Source organism: Zea mays, chromosome 4 (assembly GCF_902167145.1).
Source record: "Zea mays cultivar B73 chromosome 4, Zm-B73-REFERENCE-NAM-5.0, whole genome shotgun sequence".
Classification (NCBI taxonomy): Eukaryota; Viridiplantae; Streptophyta; class Magnoliopsida; order Poales; family Poaceae; genus Zea; species Zea mays.
This window is the reverse complement of record NC_050099.1, coordinates 168,742,001-168,753,776: the sequence shown is the minus strand read 5'-3', so window position 1 is coordinate 168,753,776 and position 11,776 is coordinate 168,742,001. Positions and strand designations below refer to the sequence as shown.

Below are 11,776 nucleotides of genomic sequence, written 5' to 3'. Positions count from 1 at the left end.
TTCCGTTTCAGGTGGCAGGTGAAATTGTCAATGAGAAATTCTTCTAGAGGAAGGATGAAGATCATAGAGAATGCATAATTTGTCAGAGATGAGCAAGTGCATCTCAACATTCAATTATATATAAGCTGAAGAAAACAACTATGCGGGAAATTGAGACCCCAATTTTACTAAAATGTAACAGAAATGTTGAAATTATAAGTATTTTATATTTATAAAAAAATACGTGAATCACACGTATAACAGAAGTGACAAAATTATCTGAAATAATTCTGTCACTACTATTGCTTAACAGAAATTTTGTCACTTTTATAATTTCAGCATTTCTGTTATATTTTCAAAAAAAAAGGTACAACACACATCAATGGTTTAGCACAAAACAATTTTGTTTTTACCTTCTAAATTGAACTTTATAATATAACATAAATGCTTAAATTCAGTTCAGTACAAAAAATTACAGAAACCATGTAATCAATTGTTGATCCTGCTAGCCCTTAGGTATTCTCTTCCAGAGTTCCAGGTCCGACTGTGATGTGATTCTCTAAACATGGAAACATGGCTTCATCAAACGTTTCCCACCAAAGAGCTCACCACAAGCAAGGTAAATGTGTGTTTTAGTCAAATCCCATAGCAGGTAGCCCGTAGAATAAGACCTACGTGCACAACAAACCAAATAGAATATTAGGTTACTTCAGTAGTAAAAAATTGTTCATGATGAAAGGCTTACCATGTGCCTAGAAAGGCATCATAATACTCCAGCAGCACTCGTTTTTTATTCTGAGATGAAACCACTTATGCCCCATTTAGCAGCTTGGGAATGAAATTTTATCCCTTCGTGTAGCAGGTTGGGAGGTGACGAACTAACAAAAGGGGTATTAGCATCACCAAACCAAACCAGACCACACAGACGGGCAGCCCTTGGAAGAACTGCGAGCGAGGCAGAAGGGCAACATGCCTGCCGACAGAGATGATGTATGGCACCCGGAATTCCAGCAAGGTGAGGAGAAAGCTTGAGGACTCCGTGTGCAAGAGGAAGGATGGTGTGCCTCCTCCTCCAGGCTCTCTTTTCCGATGCGCCCTTCGCCGCTTTCTTCTCATCCACCACGAAAGCAAAGGAACGGAAGGGAGAGGAATCGGATGACGTGATGCAACGATTCCTAGCCGATGGTGGGGCTTCCATCTCCCGTGCTATCTTGAAGCTTTCGTTGAGCGTGTCTTGACCGGACTGCTGCGCGCCCCTTGATCCATCTCCCAGGCGCGTGGTGACTTGGTGGACAAACGGGGGCGGCGTTGCGAGGAGAAAGGGAGAGAGAGGTGGGGGCCGCAGGGCGATGCGAGCAGCGGCGACCATAGGTGGGGTGAAGCGAGGCGGCGAGGGATGGGGAGAGTAGGCGGTCTAGCGGCCGCGTATCCGTGGGAGGTAGAGGAACCGGCGACCGGAAACGTCGAGACTCTTCGAGCCGCGAAAGGGTGGGCTGCTCAGTCCGATGAAGATCCTACGACTGTTAATATTTCAATGACGTGGCTGCACGAAGAGCGACCTTTGTGTCGCGCTTTAATATATAGGAATGTCCGCACCGTGACCCACATATAAAAATAGGTCCGCATCGCGACCTCTAGGCTTCCAAGCGCCACCGCTGATCTTTTCGCTGGAGAAGCTGAAGCGACACGAATCTGGAGAGCCGATCCGCAGTTTTGGCGACAACAAAAGGGTCTAGTCCATAGACTCGAGAGTTACGGATCGAAACAAAGAGCCGATCCAAAGTCCAAGCAGACCAGAATTAACATGGGAGTCAAATCTACCCGAGCCGATAACTCGGCCCAGTCACACTCGAGGGCTACCGTGTTGAAGATATACTAGTGTATGGCGCGCGCCCATGCGCGCGTGCCAATCCGTTTAGCAGCATAGTATCTCTACTACTCTATAAGAGTGTAGTGTAGACTTCACAACCCGTGCACCATGGTTCTGCCTCCGACACCCTCTCGCCCGTGCTCCGTTGATCCCGCGGTCCTCGCCCAGCCTCAGTAAACCACTCTCGCATGTGGCCGCGCGTTGCCTGCCTCCCTCGCTCTCTATCGATGGAAGGACGCAATTCAGGGAAGCCTCCGCAGCCGCCCTGCCATTCTCGCCCTCGCCCAACACTCCATCGATGGAAGGGCATGGTTCCAGGGATTGCCTCCCCAGCAGATCCCACCATCCTCGCCCCGCCTGCACTCCGCCATCCTCGCTGCCACCATCCACAAGGCAACACCATGCCCCCGCTCCTCTACCATCCACGCCATCCTCGCCCCACGCCCGCCCACACACCTCGCCATCCTTCTCCTCCTCCGCGCAGGTCCTCGATGCCCCTTCCCCCACCCCTGTCGTCCCCGCATATTCGGATCCGGGGTTCGCTCGGGTTGCCTCCTCGCCGGGGACCCACCATGGCGGTCAGGGAGCATGGTGGGTGGGGGAGATGGGGAGGAGCGGAGGAAGCACGACGTCCTCTAGGAAGAAGCACAGCCGCAGCCGCCCGCAGGCTATGGACGATGACATCGACAGCTCCTGCTCCACCCCGTTCGCCAGCGCGCCGTCCAGCCCCGGACGTCCCCACGCCATCAGCGGCGGAAGCGGAGGCGGAGGCTACTTCTTCAGCGCGCCGGCCAGCCCCATCCACCACCTCCTCCTCTCGACCTCGTGCTCGGCCTCCGCGACTCCCAGCACCGGTGGGCGTGGGTGCGTGGGCGACGTGGAGTTCGAGTTCGGCGGGCCTGGCGGGCCCATGATCTCCGCCGACGAGCTCTTCCACAACGGCCAGATCCGGCCGCTCACCCTGCCCCCGCTCAGAATAGAGCGATGACGACCTGAAAGAGCTTCTGCAGCTAGCTCCAATAAAGAAGGTAAACCCCAAAGGCCTACACATCTTCTACTACTTGGTCCAGGTTTTTATCCTCAACCCTCCTAACCATTATATTGTTGCCTTCTGGTGAAAAAATAATATAGTTTTCTTGATTTTTGTGATGTTGGTTGTGCCCTGCATAGCATGTTAAGGTCTGTTTTTCATGCCATTTATAATTTTCTGTTGTTATCACTATTTATGATATTTTTGTTATGCTCTAGGTAATTTTCGACCACCAACACCTACACTTCCTTCCTGGCCTACACCGTAGAAAGCAGAGAAGCATTCCTCTCCTGCCCTCACTCTGGTTGGTGATGCTCCAATTTTTACCCCTAACCCCCAAGGCGACAACTTTCAAGATCCAGAAGGTATTATCTAAATCCAAATCTGGAGCTAAAACTTTGATTTCAGTTGGCGCCATATGACATGCTTTTCAATCATCTTCAAAGTTGATGCAAATGCCATATATGTGCGCAGTCAAATGCCATGCCACAACAATTAGAGGATGAGTTCAAGAGATTTGGTGCCATTAAACATGAATGCATCCAAGTTAGAAGTAATAAGGTACTTGCTTTTCTTATTAGAAGTAATAAGATACTTGCTTTTCTGCTATCTAATTTTGGTAAGCCCAACTAACGTGAAAAAATGGCTTCACAACTTAATCGTGAACATGCATTTTTCTTGACAAGAATTTATGTTTTGCCAAATGCTACCAGCTCGGATGGTATTCTTGTTTACTCCTAACACACTTTATTCTTCATGATTTTTTGGTGCTATATTATATATGAAATCAGAACTTTTTAAATTCAAAGCAGTTTGTGTGGTTGTTAGTGTTGCAAGTATTTTGTTATTCCTGTTTTGGACCATTTTTCTACCATCTTGCCTGTAAGTTGTAACTCCTGTGAACACAGAAATACTCAAGAATTTGTGATGTTTTCACTGCCCCTTTTGATAATCAATTCATGGATTAGTTTAGCACATCACTCATTTTTTCTTCTTTGTTTGAAATTGTTTGGGTTCCTCCTCCCCAACTTTCAGAATTACCTATTTCTATTGTATGTTTGATAATTTGCACTTCCACTCCATCCACAATTTTGGTTAATTCAGTTAATATGAGTTTATAACTGGGAATGTCATTCAGTAGTATAATGTCATGCAGTGTCGGCTGTGGTGGAGCGGCTGTGGTCGCTCTCGCTCAAATCCACCACCAAGATAGGTGATTATTGAAATCTCTCTGCTGTTTTGTTCCTTCTTCGATCCTGATTTGTGTTTTCCTGTGATGTGTTTGCTCCTGGTGTTGCAGCAGCGAGCGAGGGCAAGTCAATGGTGAAGTAATAGGGTTTTGGGAGCCGCATCATGCATGTGCTGCTAACCGGAACCTTGCCTTGTCTGTTGCTCAATGTGTATGTCTAGGCCGTGGCGAGATTGTACGAGGCTCTGGACAGATGCGAGGAGATTCTTGGCAAGCGACGCTATATTTGTGGCGACCAGCTGACTTAATCAGACAGATTGGTATCTTTCTAAAACTCAGCAAAACATATGCTATTGTCCACCACACGGAGCAGTGAGAAATCTACTAAATCATAATACCATTGAGTAGCCTCTACTAAATCATAATCATTATATTTTAGCCAAAATCTATAAATAGATTTTCCTACATTAGACTTATAACTACAACTTCTATTTTCTCCAGCATTTAGTTTGTAAAGCAGTTTTTACAATGAGTCCAGTTTAATAGCACTAATAATAATATAGGTTGCTTGATGTGCTTTTTTCTGCATTCCATTTTCTCCATCTTTTAGTTTACAGAGCAGCTTTTACAATTATTACAGTTTAATGTCAATAATACTACAATGAATTCCCTATTGCACTTCTTCTTGTGTAAATTACAGTCAACTATTGATTTGTTAAAATGTTTCTTATAGTTTTGTCATAAACAAATAAAACTCTTTCCATTTTATCTGTCACACCGTCACCTTAGTAGCAGTTTAACTACACTGATGATAGTTGTGCATTATCCAAAACTGACACTGAATATAATTCTCCCTCAAACTAAGAGTCGCACAAAAACATGGGTACTGTTGCTGATGTGGCAAGTATGAGTAATGATGAACAGGTGGCCACTGATGCAGCTAGATTTTTTTTCTTCTGTTGCTGCTGCTCAGCTCATGTGCATGTGATTGGAGCAGATCTAGCACATATGATGTGCTACATAACTAACATTAGAATTGTACTCGAAGCAGATCTATCTAAATTGAGATGAGGCCTGATCTATTAAAATTGTTGCTGCTGATGAACTTTCTTTTATCGGTCTGTGGGGATTGTTTTTAGATAACTTTTGTGATTAGCAAGTGATGATTCCTTGTAATCTTGTTTGCAGCGGAATGAATGCACCGAGCTGAGAAAGGACAGAACAAAGAAAGATCTTAAAATCTGAAAAAACCTAATGTGTAAGTGGTTTTTATGCCCTGGTACATCTTAAAGACCAAATTTGAGTACTTCTTTTTGTTGTACTTGAGCTGATCATTTTTTTATGCTCCTGGGGCCTCTTCAGGAGGCGGTCGCGCCTGCTCTGCCGAAAGTGCGGGGGCACATCGGCAGCGCCTACGGGGAGGAGGACGCCAGGGAAGCCGGCTCCTCCAGCCTCTTCGGCGGTGACGGCTCCTCGGACGACACGCATCCGAGCTCCGGCTCGGGCCACCGCAGCAGCGTCGCGTCGAGCCAGAAGAGGTACGTGGTCAGGATCAGCGCGCTGCAGCCGTCGTCGGATGACTCTGCTGTCGTTTCCTTCACGCATCGTTGAAGCAGATGTCGAGTTGGTGTGCTATGTTCTTCTTCCAGCCTGGATGAATTTGAATTTGGTGTAACCTGGGATGGCGATGGACTGCAGGAGGACGAAGTGGAGCAAGGAAAGATCTTTCTTGGCGTGTCTAGACTTTTCAGAGGTTTGATCAGCTGCATGCTGCTTTTAGTCATCTTGCTGTTTGTAATGCCTCTGTGTTTCCTCTGTACATTGGTAAGTATAGAGTAACATGATTTTTGAAATTTTGGTTGGTGTCGGGAAAATGATTAAAGGTTTTCTGTATTTCGATTGGTTCTATAGCGTTTGTATTATGTCATAGAATTGAAATTTTGATTAGTCTTGTACTCTTGTCTCGCTTGCATGTGTGGATGGTTTAGCTTCCTAGCTCTCTTACTTTCTTGAAAAACATTTTTCTGGTACTGTGATATCAGTATTTGAATTTTACTGTAGGAATCCAGATTACACAATTAGGGCCTGTTTGGTAGAATAAATGCTACTCATGATTTCCATTTTTCCTGTTGCAGGCTCAGTGGTGACATCAGCTGAGGTCCGTTAGTTTGCCTGTGCAGCCATGCCTCAAATCTAGAACACCATGCGGCAAAACTGCACACTCCTAGCTGTTCTTTGTGGGGAGTTTGCTGAGAAGCAGCGGACACCAGCTTCCCTGGCGCTAGGCACAAAGCGGTTGCGGCTGTCATACCCTTTCCTTGAGCTCGCTTCGTTTGGGAGACTGGAGGTCAGTTCGTGTTGCTGTGTGGTGCAGGCAGATGTTTGTTTTTGAGTTTTGAAGTTAAAAAACTAAAGGTGGACTTCGGGGATGCAGGTGCACACGCTAATCAATCCCACTCAGGCGGTGCATCTTGTCTTCTTGTCTCTAGGGGCAGCAGCAAGAGAATGAGGAGATTGGCACGCTTGTCTGGGGTGATACAGATTTATCTGACCCGCAGATGTTTGTCTCACACCTTTGTATGAGTTTTTAAATAAGTTGTACTTATCCAAACTTGCTTCACTTAATCTTATCTATCAAATTCCCATGTACAATTACATACTCCATCTGTTTATGAATGTATGTCGTTTTGGATGTGAATACGCTTCATGGGGCAACCCTAGCAGTGTGGCTACTACTAGCTAACTAGCATTATATGTTGATGAACACTATGCAAATAATGTATGAGGGAGTATCTTTTTTATGATGGACATTTCATTTTACTTTTATTTGGTTAGTCTTGGTTATTGTTCATATGTTATAGCCAAATTTAAACTTCTCAATATCACGTACCCAAATCAACATACATTATAAAACCGAGTTTAAGAGTTAGCACATGTTCCACTGTTTCTACCATCGTCCAGTTTTCACTATTTCCATCATCAATACTTTTGTAAAAAAAACTTTATATTTCCTTGTAATTAACATGCAGTCCAATTGTTGTGCACTAACATTTGATCGAATAATCTGTACGCCGTCGCAACGCACGGGCACTCACCTAGTAATGTATGATGATTATAGGTATATTAGAGAGTAAATAAGTACATAAGAGCAAAGACAAAGTTAACCAGATTCTAGAGTAATTCAAGAGCCAGGGATAGCTTAAACATACTAGAACTCGAGGCGCCCTTACGGGCGCCATATTAGGACAACGCAGAATCTGTGTTGAAAAATGTTTTTAGTTTGAATAAATCTATGTTAAATCTGAACAAAACTATTTGATGCAGAAGTTGCTGTCTGAATCATGGAAGATGCTGTCGAAACCTTGTGCAAACACAGGTTTCAGGTTAAACATACAAAACATCAACTTCTTTGGTAACCTTGTGGGACCATGTGCCATACAAAACAGTAGGTTCTTTAGTCTAAACCATAGAAGCTTTGTGGTACCTTGGGCATGCAAGCAGCATACAAAACAACACCTTCTATGGTTTCAATCTCGTACCAGCATAAAAGCTGCTGTATACAAAACAGATTTCAGGTTTCTACGAAGTAGTATGCACAACATACACAACAGGTTTCAGGTTACCAAAAAGCAATATACACAGCATAGAAAATAGGTTTCAGGTTACCAAAAATACCACAAACAGATCTCACACCAGCCTACACAGGTTTCAGGTTCAAATACAAGCATACACATGTTACAGATTGTCAGCATAGGACTTGTGTAACCATACATAGATATAATTCATTGAATTCCTAAATCACATACTAAGAACAGCTGCTTCTTTGAGTGACACTGTCACCTCTTGGATACTGTGGCTTGGGAAATGGTTGCAAGGCCTTGAGGGGGTCAAAATAAAGTTGACAAGGCCACTGATGCATTGTTGACATAGCATGCCCCCATAGGGCCACCGATGCTGCACAAGCTTCTTCCTAATATCATTTATTGACTGTTGTTTAATCTATATACTATCTCGCTAGTCTACATGCCGAGTGTTTATAAACTGGAGGCCCGTATTTTTACTGTGTTTTTTTCTAAAAAAACAATACAACAAAAGTAGGAAAAATCCTGTTAGATTCAAACCACAAAAAAGCAACTATAATGCAAGCAAACAAATGGTATATAACCAAAAAAATCCAATCATTTGTGACCCTGAAAAGGAGAAACTTTCACAGTAACACTTACTTTTTAAAATCAGCTATAATGCTGGTGATTATGATCTGCTTTCATTGTATACTCATGCTATGCTGGTGGCCCCACCATTCAGCCTATGGTTTCTTTCTGGAAGGAGATCTAGACAGGTGCTAGATAGGAGTATTGTATTTCTTTTGTGTTTCCTGGTACCAGCAAACTCTGCAATATAGATAGAAGCTAATCCTATCTTCAGCTCTTCTCTTTGCCTGACAAGGCGCCTTTCCTTGTCCACTTTATTTTAATTTTACCAATATAATATTATTGGCTGGTTTGGGGAAATCCTCCCAAATCAGGGCTAACAAAAAGATTTTTTGGCAGGTTCAGCTAATTGCTACTCTAAAGATGGTTGCCCTCCCTAAAAGAATACATATAGAGCATGCGAAAGAGCGATTAGATATGATTGTTCTGGAATATCACCTTGAATTCTGTTGCCGGAGTATTCATGAACTTTTCAAGTAAACCATAAGCTATTGGGGACCATTTTTCTTTAGGATTCAGAAATAGAAGAATTAACAGATAATTGACTTACCAAAAAGCGAGTCCCACAGGTCGTATGTAGAAGGAAAGATCCCTACAGTTGACCCACTAAGCATCCTAAGAAGGGAACAAAAAGAATAAGCTATAATGAAGCTGCACAAACATACACATCTAAGCAGGCCATGCACTCAGTCCGAAGTATGAAATTAGAATCAAGGAGGAGATTTTCGAGCTGCGTGCTTGTAAAATAAGATTAACAACCCCGAAAATCATGAGTGCATACTTAATATTTTTCCTATCCAATGGTCACCTTTAAGTCTCAATGGTAGACTCCTTTTCTTGTGACAAAAATCAACACCGTCGATAAGCTACTGAAAGTATCTGTGTGCATCTGCTTCAGTGAGTCTCCCATGAAAAATCTGAAAATTGTATGTTTCAGTGTCATTAGTTTTCTTACCACAATTTCAAGAGAATTGTGGTAGTCCCCTAGAAAAACATGCCTAGGAATTTAAGATAAATTTGAAACAACACACCTCCATAGTGCATGGTACAGCTATACATCGCCACAAATTGTTGATGTTCAGACTCAAACAAAAAATTCACATAGAAACAACAAATTGCAGGTGTATATGCACTGAAGACCAAATTCCACCTGAAATCTGCTTTTCGTATGAGTTTTTCCAAAATGAGATGCATGAGATATAAATATTGGAGATTGCAGTACTTATATAATATTTTTCTAAATGTATGTGCAGGGAAATACATAACAAGTCCAAAAAAAACCAAAAACACAAAACTTCCAAAATGAGATGCATGAGATATAAATATTGGAGATTGCAGTACTTATATAATATTTTTCTAAATGTATGTGCAGGGAAATACATAACAAGTCCAAAAAAATCAAAAACACAAAACCTTACTGAGCGGCGAGTGGCATGAAGGATCTTATTGATCTCGCCAAGGGCCGCGTGCTCGAGGATGAGGACGACTCGTTCTTCATCGTGGAACGTTGGGGTGGTTGAGGCCACACTGGATCTCGATCTCCCACCACAGGTGCGCGTGGAAGTGGTACATATCCTATTTAAGTATAACATAACTTGTTCAGATTTCTCTGAAATCACATCACAATAATATTAGGCTGGTACAAACACTCCATAGTACTTACTGATATGATCTTGATCAATACCTTCAACATGATAGCTTCGTCAATGGAGTTATGCAAGTTTTCATGACCTGCACGGGGATAAGATCATGGAAAAAATGTCAACCATAGGTATACAAGCATGGGGCTTCACCTTCTTATTTTTAATTTTGCCCATAATCTGAAACATAATGGATTTATCAATTTCTGACAATCGTGGACAAATCAAACCACTCAAAAGGCATAGATCTTCCATGTGAACCCCTGATAAGCGGGGGGAAAAATCCAAAAGTCACTCGACTGGTCTTTTTACCTAATTTTGGTCTATAATTTTGACTTTACAAAAAAACCTGACTGCAACCAATTGTCCCTACAAAGTTTAAGAGAAAGCTTAATTCAGGTTAACATAAAAACACATGACTATATATATATATATATATATATATATATATATATATATATATATATATATATATATATATATATATATATATATATATATATATGTGTGTGTGTGTGTGTGTGTGTGTGTGTTATTGTTGCACTATTTTCCGTTGCAACGCACGGGTATTTACCTAGTAGAGGATAAAAGCTAAAGAACATGAAAATCTTTAAAAAGATCGTCTTCTCCTTGAGCCACAAGTAGCTGTCGCAGCACCGGGACTGACGCTGCTGCAGGCTTCTCTATTAGGAGGTTTAGGATTCCTGATGGACAGCACGTTCTGCATCTGGACGCTGTCAGTTTCTCTTCTTTCGAAGAAGCCCAGGGAGCCCTCCATGATCAGCTTCCCGGAGCCAAAGGCGGGGGGGCAATGCCGAAGGCGAATACGAAGGCGAATCGGCGGCAGCCTCCATATCGTCGAAGCTGAGAGACCAGATGAACAGCCGCCCCATGTCGTCCTCCACTGCTGGCAGGTAGTCGTCCGGTGGGTACGAGATTGACAGCCCCATTTTCCCTGATGGCAAGATGTGGTGCCACACATACATGAGCCTTTCGCCGTCTTTCTTTTTCTCTGATTGGATTGGATTGGATTCGGTTGTTGGATTGGATTGGATCTCACAATCTGCGGTCCAATCTGCATGTGCCAAGGAAGAATGGACACCAAGTTCAAGTTATGTTCCTGAATCTAAAAAAAGGTTCAAGTTTTGTGATTGGGCAAGAACTGTTTCAGAAAAAAGAACACATTTGAAGCCTTTTTGGGTTGGGTTTATGCTGCTCTTTGCAAACAGTTTCCCATCTTCAGGAATAGATTGCAGGTCACGAAGCAAGGAATGGAGAACAATCAAGGAAAGTAAAGGAAGCATGCAAATCAACAAGAACAGCAACCATCTTTATCTTGAGAAGGGCATGCAAGATCAGAAGGAAAACTAATGGTGCAAACATTGACCAAGAATCAAGAAACAGACCTTGCCTCCAAAATCCAACGTCTTCTCTAAAAGTTTAAAAATTAAACTCCTTTCTAAATAAAATACAACTCCACATCGAGCAATCTCGTTCGGCTGTTCGTTGGCCTTTCCTGCCCCAAGGTGCACCGGTGCAGGCAGGGCGGCAAGATCAACCACCAGCAAATCGCAAGAACAAGAGAAGAATCAATCCGACAGCACCCCTCTCCCTCGCATCTACTTGCTCGCCCAGCAGCTGCCCAAGAACAAGAGAAGAATCAATCCGACAGCACCCCTCTCCCTCGCATCTACTTGCTCGCCCAGCAGCTTCCCCAACCCTCGCGTCCGCATCGATTCAAGGCAGCTCAATCTTATATATTCCATTCCGCTCGGTTGGATTCATCTTCCCCTCGCCCTCCCTCGTCGATAAAACCGATGCACCGCACCGCCTCGCGAACCCTAGCGGCGGCGGGAT

At 43.4% G+C, this 11,776-nt stretch overlaps 1 protein-coding gene and 1 long non-coding RNA gene across 2 annotated transcripts; one reads left to right on the top strand and one right to left on the bottom strand.

Moving 5' to 3' along the window:
• Positions 1-365: 365 nt before the first annotated feature.
• LOC100279008 (uncharacterized) lies at positions 366-1,398 on the bottom strand. The gene is made up of 2 exons (NM_001152081.1): positions 725-1,398; positions 366-650 (listed from the first exon to the last, which is right to left on the bottom strand). The coding sequence occupies exon 1, from the start codon at positions 1,346-1,348 to the stop codon at positions 770-772; it is 579 nt and encodes a 192-aa protein (NP_001145553.1). The 5' UTR covers positions 1,349-1,398; the 3' UTR covers positions 366-650; positions 725-769.
• Positions 1,399-1,532: 134 nt separating this feature from the next.
• On the top strand, positions 1,533-7,219 carry LOC103654009 (uncharacterized). Its single transcript, XR_565864.4, has 9 exons — positions 1,533-2,877; positions 3,098-3,244; positions 3,326-3,440; positions 4,036-4,092; positions 4,180-4,388; positions 5,257-5,326; positions 5,431-5,821; positions 6,204-6,415; positions 6,503-7,219. It is a non-coding gene; the product is annotated as an uncharacterized lncRNA (long non-coding RNA).
• The last annotated feature ends 4,557 nt before the right edge of the window (positions 7,220-11,776 follow it).

Coding starts and splice junctions, on each gene's coding strand:
- LOC100279008 (NM_001152081.1), bottom strand. CDS start 1,348: ATGGTCGCCGCTGCTCGCATCGCCCTGCGGCCCCCACCTCTCTCTCCC.